General features: G+C 43.2%; 1 protein-coding gene across 5 annotated transcripts in view; it reads right to left on the reverse strand.

The window, feature by feature from the left end:
• Window positions 1-14,188, reverse strand: part of SCN11A (sodium voltage-gated channel alpha subunit 11) — a 130,296-nt gene that overhangs the window by 35,393 nt on the left and 80,715 nt on the right. For all 5 annotated transcript variants that reach the window (XR_004352264.1, XM_032649419.1, XM_032649418.1 and 2 more), the window contains exons 12-18: window positions 13,166-13,307; window positions 12,333-12,530; window positions 11,255-11,428; window positions 8,485-8,614; window positions 7,219-7,457; window positions 2,722-2,907; window positions 91-459 (exon numbers count right to left, since the gene is read on the reverse strand). Coding sequence is in view for 4 of the 5 variants with exons in the window: in XM_032649419.1 (XP_032505310.1) it covers window positions 91-459; window positions 2,722-2,907; window positions 7,219-7,457; window positions 8,485-8,614; window positions 11,255-11,428; window positions 12,333-12,530; window positions 13,166-13,307 (1,438 nt within the window). In the remaining variant the exon portion in view is untranslated. The remainder of the gene's footprint in view (window positions 1-90; window positions 460-2,721; window positions 2,908-7,218; window positions 7,458-8,484; window positions 8,615-11,254; window positions 11,429-12,332; window positions 12,531-13,165; window positions 13,308-14,188) is intronic.

A 14,188-nucleotide genomic window follows, 5' to 3' on the forward strand; every position in this document is an offset into this window, starting at 1 on the left:
CACTAGTGAAGTGTTACAAAAGAAGCCAATGCATTTGTTTAGTCCATGTATTTAACACAATGACAACAACAACAAAACTAAGACACTCACCACGAGTTTTCCTATCACCATGATCAACAGAAACACAATAATGCACAGTGCTTGGTTAGCTTCTTGCATACATTCCCACATGTTTTCGATCCATTCCCCACAGAGGATGCGGAATACCACCAGAAAGGAGTGGTAGAAATCCCCCATGTGCCAGCGTCGTAAACATGGGACTGCAGGGTCATGGGACTTTGAATTACTCTTTATGCAATTGAATTTAGAGCCAAAAAGCTGCATGCCAACTACTGAGAAAATAAAGACCACAATGGCCAAGACCACAGTCAGGTTTCCAAGGGCTCCAACGGAATGGCCAATTATCTTAAGCAGTGTGTTTAAAGTTGGCCAGGATTTGGCTAACTTGAAGACCCTCAGCTGTAAAAACAGACAATAAACAAAAATGGAAGAAAAGCCAGTTAAGAACAAATTCCATCTGCTCAGCTATAATTTAAATGGCATGTTCCCAAACCACAGCATTTATAACTTTCAAAAATCTTTTCAAAGCCAGATCCATCCTAAACATGGTCACCAACTCCATGTCCCAATCTAATATTCACCTGTATCTACTTTTTGTTTTAAAAATGGAATATTTTGGTCTAAGATTTTAAATGATAAAGACTTTGGGATCATGATGGTGGAATTGAGCATACATGCTTATTAAATATAATGAATGTATTGGAACCCTATATAATATACCAAGGGTCAAAAACTTTGGCCCCAGGGCCAAATCCATCCCATTGCCTGCTTTTATATGGCCTGAGAGGTAAGAATGTTTTTTATATCTTTAAATGGTTGGAAATAATTTTTTAAAATATTTCATTACACATGAAAATTGCATGAAGTTCAAATTTCCATGTCCATAAATAAAGTTTTATCGGAACACAGCCACACACATGCGTTCTCTACTGTCTACAGCTACTTTTGTACTACGATAGCAAAGCTGAGTGGTTTCGACAGAAACCATATGGCCTGTAAGGCTGAAAATATTTACCATCTGGCCTTTTACAGATAAAGTTTGCTAACTCCTGTATTATATATTTGAGGTCACAAGTTTGAATCTAAACGTCATAAGGATGACAAGAGTAACATGGTGTTTTGTACCTAGGAGAGAAAAGGCAATCAGCCAGTCAAGACACACTCTCTTTTTCCACGAGAAATTTTCTCCATGGAAACTTACAGACCTTATAGGAGACAATAACCTTAGAAAAAACACAGCAACTAGTTTCATAGATTATTTCTTATACTAACTTTCAATGTAAACCAGTGGTTTCACTCCAAAGTACAATCCTGTTAAGTATCAACTATTTGGGGGGTTGGGCGATACTGCAGATCAGTAAGACTTATATCACAAGAGAAGGACCACAACTGTCTACTTAGAGGGGAGCTGAGGGCATCTCAGGGAGAAACTGTGGTTCTGTTCTTATCCACAGGCAATGCCACAGAGCTCCTTGCCTCATAGCATGGCTGTAATAAGCCTAAACAATAGTAAAGCAAATGTAATTTTGCTCACCCAAGCACCAATAAAACTTTAGGGAGCAGCCTAATAACGCCTGACTTTAAGCAGTGTGATTTTCTAACATATGCCAAGTATAAAATGTATGCTTAAGTAACTGAATCAAATGTCTGATTCTACAGGCTTAGAAATCCTATCCATGCCAAAAAGAAAAGTAAATCTCTGAAAGTGGACAAGAGGTCACCTTTTGTGGTTTCCCTATTACCCTCCCACATGTGATTTCTCTGTGATTTCTGTCCATACCTCTTGTGGGGTCTGTCACACTCCACTTTACCTCATGGTCATTTCTGGGCCTGTCTTGTATTTTCCCTAGACTGCAAACTCCTTGTAGGCAGTGTTTTCCTCACCTTTGAACCTTCCCTCATGTACATATCAGATGCTTGGCAAAGGGTGCCAGGATGCCTCCAATGGTTCGTGAATGGAGGGCAAAGACTACAGAAAAGGAATGTGGTACTGGCAGCAATGAGGAGGGACCCTGTGAGATAACACCTGCAGGCAGCACCCGACCCCCGTCCTGGGCTATGTAGTCTACACCCACTTGGTGAGCCCAGCTGTGAGGATGCCTGGCTCAGAGCTCTGTGGGGGAAGAGATCATTGGAGGGGTTGTACACGAAGCAAGGAGCAGAGTCCTGATACCAGAAGACACAATTTTGCATCTGGTTGCCTGAAGGATCATCTTGTGGAGGGAGACGGAGGAAAGTAGGGGTTCACCTGAGAGAAGACGCCTTGGGACTCACAAAGGTATTAAAGACCTGGGTGGGAGGAGGAGTGCAGTTTTGGTTCTCAGGTTAAGGTAAGGTGGTAAAGTTTAATCCAAACTAGCTACTGAACTCACTCAAGACTCTTCAATCCTGTCAGATAAGTTATTCAGTATAGGGCTTCCCTGGTGGAGCAGTGGATAAGACTCTGCGCTCCCAATGCAGGGGGCCCAGGTTCGATCCCTGGTCAGGGAACTAGATCCCACATACATGCCACAACTAAGGAGCCTGCCTGCTGCAACTAAGGAGCCCGTCTGCCACAGCTAAGACCCGGTGCAACCAAATAAATAAATAAAGAGCTGGTTAAATTGGATTATCATCCTGACAGCCCCTTAAAAAAAAAAAGAAGGAAAGAAAGTGCCTTACCACTCTTAAGGAACGAAGTGACATACAACTTTGTTTTCCTGGACACATACTGTTTATTATCACCTCTGCAAAACTCAGAAGAGCAACAATGCTGTCAAAAATGTTCCAGCCTCCACGAAAGTAGTGGTAGGGATCCAGCGCAATGATTTTTAGGCACATTTCAGCCATGAAAATGCCAGTGAAAACCTACAGCGAGACAAAGAAAAATGAGAAAAGGAAGCTACCTCTTCTTGGAGATACACTTTTAAGAATGGTCCAAGGGAATTACAGAGGTTACAAAGAACTAAAATGTATTTTCATGCTTGATACAATATGCCCTGCAATCCACAAAAAAAAAAAAACATTTACCACTGTAGTGTGAACCTCACTCTACCTTTGCCCCTCTCTCTGCCCTCCTCCATGGCCTCCACTCCAGTGTCACCAAGCTAAGAGACATCAGGATGGAGAATAAATATCATTTTCCATTCTGTTAAAAAATAAAGCAAAATTGACTTCTTGGTAGATGGCAGAGTAATAGGAAGTGTCAAGCAATTCCTCCTCTGAATTCTCTTTAAGATACTCATAACTCCGAAGTGGGGGGAGTACACAACAGCTCTGAAAACTAAAGATAAATATCGTTCATAAACCAGAATGCAGGAGGAGTTCACCTAACCATTCAATCTCAACACCTTGATCAGAAAAAAAAAAAAAAAAAAAAAATTAAAAGGGCCCAGAGCAGAGAACTGAAAAATACTACCAGGCACAGAAAAATGTCTTTGAGCAACCTGATATAGAGGATAAACCCTAGATTGGTTATGGTTGAAAGGAAGATTAGTGAGTCAGAATATAATCCTAAAGACTCACTAGAATGCAGGGTGCATCATTCCAGAACAAAATATCAAAGAATTAAAAGGAGGGGCAAGAGCTTAAAAAGCACTAAACTATGTCTTTTCCGAGGGGAAAATAATTCTCTGTCTTTAACAATTAGATAATACAGGCTTAAGAAATTTGCAAAATGTAGCCTAGTAGCCAAACTCAAAACTAAATCTATCTTCTATTCTTTGCAGAAGATAAAGCAAAGCATTCCTTCACAGCAAATAGCACTTTCTCTATCACACACACACACACATTAAATAGAAATGAGAAAAACAAGAGTATGAAAATAATACAGTAAAATGAAAATGGTTAAAGTCTTTTAAAATGTCCTTTTTGTTGTTGTTGTTGTTGTTTTGTTTTGTTTTGTTTTTTGCGGTTCGCGGGCCTCTCACTGTTGTGGCCTCTCCCACCGCAGAGCACAGGCTCCGGACGCGCAGGCTCAGTGGCCATGGCTCACGGGTCCAGCCGCTCTGCGGCATGTGGGATCTTCCCGGACCGGGGCACGAACCCGTGTCCCCTGCATCGGCAGGCGGACTCTCAACCACTGCACCACCAGGGAAGCCCCTAAAATGTCCGTATTAACAGAGGTCCCCAACCTCCGGGCCGCAGACCAGTACTGGTCTGTGGCCTGTTAGGAACCAGGCAGGAGGTGAGCGGCAGGCGAGCGAGCGAAGCTTCATCTACCGCTCCCCATCGCTCGCACTACCACCTGAACCATCTCTCCGCTCCACAGTCTGTGGAAAACCTGTCTTCCACGAAACCGGTCCCTGGTGCCAAAAAGGTTGGGGACCGCTGGGGCTTCCCTGGTGGCACAGTGGTTGAGAATCTGCCTGCTAATGCAGGGAACACGGGTTCGAGCCCTGGTCTGGGAGGATCCCACATGCCGCGGAGCAACGAGGCCCGTGAGCCACAACTACTGAGCCTGCACGTCTGGAGCCTGTGCTCCACAACAAGAGAGGCCGCGATAGTGAGAGGCCCGTGCATTGCGATGAAGAGTGGCCCCCGCTTGCCACAACTAGTGAAAGCCCTCGCACAGAAACGAAGACCCAACACAGCAAAAATAAATTAATTAATTAATAAACTCCTATCTCCAACATCTTAAAAAAAAAAAAAAAGGTTGGGGGCCGCTGTGTTATAAGACTCTCCTCTTTAGTTCTGGAAACAGCAAAAACAACCCCTAAATGATTAAATTTCCTTATTAAAAAGTACAACGTGATCTATTTTTATAAATAATTCAATGACTTACTATTTATAAAATCCATCCCTAAGATAAAAAGACACAAGTTAAAATAAAAGGATAGGCATAAATAAACACAGAATAGACAAATAAAAAGAAATCAAGGGTGGCAAAGAAAAATCAAAGTTTATACCTATCTTCTCCCTTTAAACATTGCTGCCTGTTCCTGCCCAGTGCCATAACCAGCGCCTAAAAGCAGGCAGTGTTGCGCATTCCGGTTAATTGTGCTGGACTAATCTCCATCCCCTTTTGACCCACTCTTCCTCCTCCTGTCTCCTTCAGGCTTTAGGTGTCTGAGCCCAACAGCGTCCCTAGATGCTTTGGGACCATTGGTTTTGCAATCCAATTCAATTGCTAGTTATGACTTCTTGGGAGCTCAATGTACTCGCTTGATTCAAGCAATTCTGAAGCCTAGAGAGTCCATTTCTAAGTCTAGTCCACAGAGAACTCCACAGGCCAGCTTAATCCTGGTCCATCCATCAGACAGGAGAGGTCTGAATGTGTTCTTTCAAGCTCAGGGCTCCAAGGCCTCCCTGCACCACCATCACGAGGGCACAAGAGGTGAGGTGGCTGCCCCTTTTTTTGCATGTCTAGGGAATGGGGCACATGGAATAGATGCACAGGCTACAAAACCAGCTCTGCATGTTTCTCTTCCATTTTCAGGATCCAGGGTCCAGCTGCTGCCTGTGTTCTCAGACACCAACAATGTCCCTGTGTTCCTTTTGCCTCTGGAGAGAGTGAAGAAGAATGTCACTTAATTTGCCAGCTTCCAACTGTAAAATGTAACTTCACCTCAGCACCCAGGATACCTGGTCAGTGGGAAATGTGAGAGGCGGGCTTTGGCTATTTCCCACAGTTGGACCAGCAGATGAAGTGATGGACAGACCACCTTTGCAACTGAGAAGCCCTGTCCAAGGGGATGACTCTGGGTTCTTTGAGTATTCTCTGGAATTTATCCAATAACTCCATCTACCAGGAGATGCTGAAAGATGGGTCCTGCTAACTCTGTCGAGGTAGGGACTGTGGCCCTGAGGGCACAGCATTCTGCCTCCAAGTGAAACTAAACCGTCGGGCCATTCTGGGACACCTCAACAGGAGAGAGCTAAACACCCTGGCCTGGAGCCCAGAAGATGCCAGCCTGTTAGAAGGTATTGTGTGTGTTAGCTTTATTGTGCAACATGGAATCTAATCTGACCTATGCACACCCACAGGGCACTTCTTCACAAAGGCGGTATGGGAAAAGGAACTTAAATGCAGACTGTCTGTAAGGAGATCCACCTGCTCTTATACTGCAGTTCCCTACTCTTCCTGCATGCGATGTGGAACCAAGGGTAACAGGCACCTGTCTACAGTTCTACACCATCCTAAACCTGATGCATGGAAGCAGCTCTGTGGACCAACTCCTGATTCAATACGTACTGTGGGTTCTTGTCAAAGTAAAAAAAAAGGAAAATTTAAAAATACCTACATACATACATACTGCCTGGAAATACTCTGCAATGCTAAAAATGATCATCTTTGCTACTAAGACCATAGGAAATGAGTTTCTTTGTATTTCCCTTCTTTGTATTGTTACTTATTTTTAAAATTTAAAAAAACATACATTGCTTTTTAAATTAGAAAAATAACATAAAACTGTAAGAAGAAAAGGCTAGACATTCTGGTAAGATTTTTAGCTAATTAACTCATTAGCAAATTAGGGTAGAACATTCACTAGGTACTTACTTATTATTTCTGATATTTGGGAAACTAATTTTCCCTTGGGCCTTCTGCAGGAGCTATGAATTAAAGTGAACAGTTCTTGAAAAATCTGCTCCCCTATCTTAATGTTCCAAATTTAACTGAGAGTAGCTTCATCCAATAACAAACACACTGAAACAAGCTCAAGTCTGGAACCCCACACCCACCCCACCCCACAAGCCTCTCACACCTACTCCTAGGAAAGAACCTCCTACAGCTTCCACGCTCTGACTCACCTTTCCAGGGAAAATAACACTTAGTAATGGCAGTCACACTGTTTTGTGACAAATGATGTCATCAATATCACTGGGGACCATGGTACTCATTACCATGGATCTCTGGATGTGGTTAATGTTTTCTTGATTATCCAAAATAGTTGACCGTTTAAGATGTCTCCTTGCTTCTGTCTTACCACTGAATGACCCTTTAGTCATCCATTAGATGACTAAAGAAACACCTCAACGTACTAGAGAGCAAACAGGGGCCCATGGAAAATTACTGAAATGGGTAAAAATAAAATCCTAACGGTCACCTTTTCCCTCTACTCCACCTAAGAGGACCAAAGACCTACGTTAGGTTAGGCCACTCACAAAATGTTTAGACTTTGAAAGAGTTATAATTCAAAGTTTGAAATATGTTTTATATTTTAAAAAGCCTAGAGTTACCAAATTCCCTGTGTACAACATGTTCTCAAAACTCTGGTCCATTTTGTAATGCTCCATGGCCAAGAAGAGAGTGTTGATTATGATGCAGATGGTGATGGCCAGCTCAGTAAAGGGGTCAGTCATCATGGTTCTCAGGGCCTTCTTAATGCACAGCCACCGGGGGCTACAGTCCCACACGAGGTATTTGGATGCCAGGTTTTCCCCACATGGGAGGCAAGGTTCCTGTGATTTTTCTTGTTCTGGAGAAGGAGAATTGAAAGAGCACTTGAGGAGTTAGGTCTGAGCCAGTCTGGCTGTTCTTTGCCTGGGTGCATTCCTTCCTCCCTCTTCCCTAGCATCTCCTGTGCTACAACATGATCAGTCAAGAAAGGTACTGACGCATAGCTAGGAAGGTTTCCCACACTCAACTTCCATGTGGTATAGTCAAGCACTTCAATCAAGTCTTTATACTTATATTGAGAATCTGGGAGCAGGGCCACACTGTGGGAGATACAGATGGGGAAGTCAACACTGACTGGCTATGAACCCATGAGAGAGAAAGACACAAGCCCAAGTTATGTTCACTCAAGGAAGACCATGGTGACGGCTGTACCAGAGCACAGGAAGCTACCAGGGCTCAGGGGAAGGGGAGATATTCAGGCAGGGACATCTATAAGCACTGAAACAAAAGGCATGCTATCAGTTGGTTGAAATCAGACCAGAAAGCTGCTGCACCCTGATTTCCACACAATTTCAAGGCCTCATGAGATGATGCAATAGGCTCAAAAGTGCTAAGAACCCATTTGATCCCATTCTTGCTGGGACTTGAGTCCTGCCCTTGAACACGAACCCCTCAGTTTGGTCCCTGTTGCCTCCTGTTAATCAGGTCCATCAGATGGTTCCAGCCTGCATACACAAGTCTTCTATTATTCGTGTCAGATCCCTATTCTAACTTCAATGACAACTGTAACCTCCTGGAAACTTCTATGTCTTCTCTTCTTTGGCTGGCTATCATTTTCACTGAAACTTCCTGTGACTGCCTGGCCTGAACGAGAAGTCCCGTTGGTGCGCTTGGTCCCACCACTACCCAAGTGGCAGCTCAGGGTGGGCCCAAAAGGAAGGCCTGCTTCTTCCAAACCATTTTGCTCACATGCTCCAAAGAAGCATGGGGAGTCACTCTGCAGGAAGTACAGTGGGTTGCAAAGGGCTTCTGGGGGGCTGGAGAGAGGGAGAAGGGAAGGGCATCCTTGAAGTTAGGCTCCCCCTTGGTCTTGGAACAGAACTTACCGTGCATGGTGATGGTGAGGATGCTCACAGCGCTCAGCGCTCTCTGCCTTTGGAAGGGGTCTCTGTGCTCATCACAGTGGTCCACTGACAGATTCTGGGACAGTCGTTTGGTTTGTTCAAGTAGGTGTGGCTATAAGAGAAGGCATGGTGGACTGTCTAAGGGAAGGGGCGACCTCTCCTCAAAACTTGACAAACTGGTTCAATGCCACATGCAGCGAAGATGCTCAACTCACTTCAACTTCATGGCATGCCAAAGGTGCAGTTTTCTTAATTCACATTTAATAGATAAGAGAAATATGGTTTGAACGTTCATACTTCTTACGTATGCCCATTTCTAGAGTCTAGAGTTGTACCTACAGAAACATTTCTTTCTCTGTGTTTTATTCATTGTCAACAAAGAGCAAAAAATATTTTACGAAAACGAATGCGCAATGGTTCAGGGTATGAAAACAATAAAAAGTGCGATTTAGAAACAATGTTTGCGAGGGGCAGAAGTGGTGTATAAATTTAGAAAGGTGGATTGAGGCCACATAGTGAAGTGCCTTGAGTGGCTGCCTAAATAGATTTTGAAATAGTCAGTAACTAAAAAGAACAGTCAAAATAAATATCACAAAATCCATATACTAAACTTCAAGCACTCAGGCTATGTCTAAGAGCTTATTGTTTCTCACCTTATCTACAACTCTAAAGTATCTAGAGATTAAAGGACATAAACCTTCAGCTATCCAGAAAACTCAGGTATCCGTAATTACTTATTCCCCCAAAGTTCTGACCAACCATGGCCCCAGAGGGAACTATCCCTTTCTGAAAAGCTATTCTAAAGGGAGCCTGTAGTCTTTCTATAGCTATTTCCTATTCTAGCTAAAGGGAAAAGACACTTTATGTTAGGTGTCTGGGTCTTTGTCTATTGCTTTGTGAAATGAGGAAAAACTTGAAAAATATTAAAAAATATATGCAGTCTCTTGAATATGCTGTGATCTGACAGCAAAGAAGCCTCTAAATCATGAGATCTTGCCCTGTCACTCCATCAGAGAACTGCTCAGAGCAGTGGGTGAGGTCCGTGCATCTACTTCTACAAAGGCCCTTGAACTCCCTTTCCCCACCCCGGGCTCAAGCACACACACCCACCTCTTGCCTGCTTCATCCTCCCCCTACCTCAGTAAAGAGGCTCTAGCCATTATTCCCTGGCCTGTATCACCAACATCTTCCTCTCTTTTGACTTCTCTTCTCCAGAATTAAAACATGTTCAAAGATCCCCCACCTTAAATGATAAGAATAAGCTTTCTTTTTCTACAGTACATCCTCCCGTAGCTTCTTTTCTGCATATCCTGCTGCCTACTCAATAGCCTGACTTGAATGCCCCATAGGCACCTCAAAATTGGCACATGCAAAACTTAGCTTGCTATCTTCCCCGCCCCCAGAACATGCTCTTTGCCCATCTCAGTAGATTACCCACCAACAAGTCAGCTACCCAAGCCATAAACCCCACCCTCTACATCTAGTCAATTGCCAAATCCTTTCCTCTGCAGATCACTGTAACCTGTTCATCTCTCTTTATCCTCACTGCCCTAACCATAGTTTAAGCCATTGTCACCTCTTACTTGGATCACTGCAACAACTGCTTAATTGGCTGCCTCCAGTCTCGCACTCCTCCAATCCCCTCTCTTCAATGCATCCAGGATTTCCACAATGTAAATCTACTCATATCACTCTTCTGCTTAAAACCTTTCCATACTGCTTACCACTTGCTCTCAGTGTAAAGAATGAACTCCTTAGCTTGGCTTCAAGGCCTTTTATTATGGTCCATATCTTACCACTAAAGCCTCTTGCCACCCCCCCAACCTCATCTCACACACACACACGCGTGCGCACACACACTTGCACATTTTCTACTGGGTCATGTTCTGCTCTCCTTTGTTTCCAGGCCTATGCGTGTGCTGTTCTCTCTATGTGTAGTGCTTCATTCTTCCTTTTACCCGGTTAATTCATCCTTTCAGCTTACACACTGATTCCTCTGGGAACTCTTTTCTGATCCACTGCTCTTTTCCCAGCCCCCACCAAGTCTGGGGTTGGTTGTCTGAAGCAGACACTATTGTTGGCCCCATCCATATGTCCTCAGGCTTCCTTTGGCAACCCAAACACTTTTGCCCTAACACATAACACGTCAGAAATACAGAAAAATTATTGTTTCCTGACCACAGAAGTCTTGAACCAATGATGGACCAAAGCTGATGTATAAATACTCTAGTGCCCTCACTCCAGGGAGATTAAACTGGTTTAATAATGCACATTAATTGGCCACCTTCTCTTCCATGTATCACTTCTCCCCTCCCCTCTTAGTGCTTCCTGAGATCACTTCCCAAATAGTCTACTTGCACTCTAACGTCTCAGGGTTTGCCTTGCAGGGAACAAACATTGCCCCTAAGACGATGCTCCTGCTCTGCTCTCCCTCAGTGATCATCGTGTCGGTCATCACACTGAACAGTAACTGCCTCTTTGTCAGTGTGCCTTCACCATTACCTGCCTGTGTTATATATCCCACGTATCCCCAGTGCCTACCCCAGTGCCAAATAAACACTGTCAACATTTTAAATAGACATCTGTAAATAAATGGATAATTGAATAGACACATGGATGCAGGGAAGTATGTGCAAATGGATGAATGGATAAATGACTGAGTGAATGAATGAGTCCTTTCAATTAGATTGACAACTTGACCTGTCCCCCTGAAGAGTGCTAAAGTATCATCAATCCCTTGGCCCAAACTTGCCTTTTTTGAAGAATCTTCATCAGAATCTAATCCTGGAACCTGGTCTTTCCCAGACTTTCTCAAAAAGAAGGATTTTCCTTTCTTATTACCAAATAGCTTTCTCTTCTTCAGGGAAAAAGATGATGCTTCAAGGGAATTAAGTGAACTTCTGTCAATACCCATGGCAACCAGAGCCTTAGAGAGTGAAAAAAAGCAATTAATGAACAGATCACACTCCCCACAGAACACTGTAAATGACTTCGACCTCAGTAAGCATTCTCTCCTCTCTTCTGGTAGCACTGGACCATTTTGATTGCTCATTGCCCAACTGTAATATGCTAGCTTTGTCATTGTTTATGTGGGGAACATGTCCTGTTTGTCCACAAGATTGCAGCCCTCGAAGGCAGGGTTAACTCTTAGATACCTCTGTGTCACTAACCCTTAGCACAGTGCCCTGTATGTGCTAAGCATTCAGTAAATGTTTGCGCTTAATGCTGCAGACATCAAGCACTTAAGATGGGCTTCCTCCTGACAAATCTCTGTGGAGGATGAGAAAAAGCATAAAACATGGCCCTGCTCTGAAATCTTAGAATCGAATCTTAGAATCTTAGAGCTGAAAAACTGTAAAGATGTCACGGAAACAATAAGAATGGTCTGTAAATATAACAAGGATTATAAGAAAGGATCATGACTGCTATCTCTACAGCCACCATGACTGATTTTCCAAACTCTCGCAAGCAAAGTCCCTGGACACAAACATCTCCAGCTTCCCACAAGAAAGCCTGGAGCAGAGCCTTAATTTACATACACATACATTTTATCCTCTAGCCAGCAATTTGGGATCTATCTTTGAAGGCTCAGGTTTCAGAAGGTCAAAGATCATCAAAACCAAGGGTTCCCTTCCTCAAGAGCCCTGCGCCTGGACATCTTAGTGGGAGACTGTAGCAGAGCCAGCTGCAAAGGGCTTAAAAATTCTCAGAAAAGCACCAGTTAGGAAAGCACTGAGACTAGGCCTTATACAGAAACCTTGAGTGTCAGACCCCACAGCCTCTGGGGTCCTCCCAAGCAGACCCCACTGTCTCACACCACGTGCCCCTACCTCCTTCTCCTCCTTTAACAGCTGCTGGGCTTCCTGGAACATCTTCTCCTTGGCTTCTGTCTCAGCAGCTACATTCTTGTTCTGTTCCTCGTAAGCCATGGTGACAACAGCCAGGGTTAAGTTAATCAAGTAGAAAGAGCCCAGGAAGATGACCACCACAAAGAAGAAGACTGAGTAGAGCCCTGAGGTGCGCAAAGTCTGCAAGGGACACAGCACATGCTGGCGTCTGAATCCTTCCTCCGCAGAGGGGTGACTTGACCTCGAGTGGAGATTACACTGTAGCAATTGGTCTCTCCCCAGCCCTGGTTGGCTCAGCTACCTGCAGCATCATCTACTGCCTCCCCCATCACCTAGAGCTCCTGATGCCCTATCTCTCAGCAAGGAAATGCCATCTGTACATTCACACAGGAGTCAGAGTGACTTTACTGTGACTTTCTCAAGGGTATTTGCATTTTTTAAATTAAAAAGGCAAGAGAGAGAGCAATGCTGCATGAAAGCTGAAGCACTAGTGGTGGAACTTCTGTCAGTGGGGAATCTGGAGAGGGGTGATATTTCTAGGAAGAGGAGTTTTTTTGTACTCTTCTTCCAAATGTCACATTTATAGTCTTTTTTTTGATGTTTCTAATAGAATTTCTAAAACACAATTTAACAGTACAACTGTTAAGGATAAGAAATAGATGACAAAGGTGAAGGAGAGATGGTAGGTTATAAATAAATGATGAAGAGATAGATAAGTGATGGAAAGGGAGAGAGGAGGCAAGGAGGCAGAGGGGCAGGGAAGAGAGGGGGAGAGAGAGAGAGGGAAATAAAGAGAGAATGAATAAATAGATAACCTGTTGATAAAGCTTCTCCCAGGAATCTTGGGTCATAAGCCGGAACACGGCAAGAAAAGACCAGCCAAAGCTGTCAAAATTCGTGTAATTATAGTCAGGATTTTTATTGGTATGTTTGCATTCAAATTGTTCAGAACAAGCCCTAGATATTGGAAACAAAGGAACAGAGAAAGAATTACATACCCTGTAGCCCACCTCCCCTCGACACCCTGCCCAGGGCACTGATTCTTCCAGGAACCATGGGCTCACACTCAAAAGTCCTAGGTGAAGAGAATATTTATAGAGTTGGCCATCCTCCACCTTCCAAGCCTCCCATTCTGTATCTAAACATGGGCACTCATAGACTTTTCTCAAATGGATTGATTAGGAAGTTCATACCGGCAGTTTTTCATTGAAAAATTAAGTGCAGTGACATAGTGAACACTTTACAGTAAAAAAAGGACATACAAAGAATATGATGTCTCCCTCTCTCCCCACTCAGCCCCACTTCCTAGAGGCACAGTTTAACAGTTACTTTAGTAAATTTCCAGAAGTCCTCTATGAATATAAAAGCACATATTATCAATATACATTTTCTATAATATATGGATGGGAGCATTCTTTGAACACTCTCTTGCACTTTGCTTTTTTCATGGAATGGTATTGATTGGAGGTCTTTTCCACCAGCATACAAGGAAATATCTCATTTCTTTTCATGTCCTACAGTTCTGGGATTTATATAAGTGCTTTGCTAATGCTAAATATTTAGATATCAATTGTTATCAGTCCTCTATTCTTACAAACATTTGGGTTTTACTTTAAAAACAGTAGATATCTTGCATATAGGTCTTTGTCCACATCACCAAAAACACATCATTGAGTGCATCTATCGAATATACTATGAGTATGTACTTTCTTAATTTGTAATAAACATAGTATTTTTATCAAAGTAACACATGCATGTGGTTTAAAAAAAGTCACATGGCACCAAAAGGCTTGTAATGAAAACCATTCCATCATTCTTCATCTGTCATTTATACACCC

Source organism: Phocoena sinus, chromosome 11 (genome assembly GCF_008692025.1).
Source record: "Phocoena sinus isolate mPhoSin1 chromosome 11, mPhoSin1.pri, whole genome shotgun sequence".
In the NCBI taxonomy this organism is placed as follows: Eukaryota; Metazoa; Chordata; class Mammalia; order Artiodactyla; family Phocoenidae; genus Phocoena; species Phocoena sinus.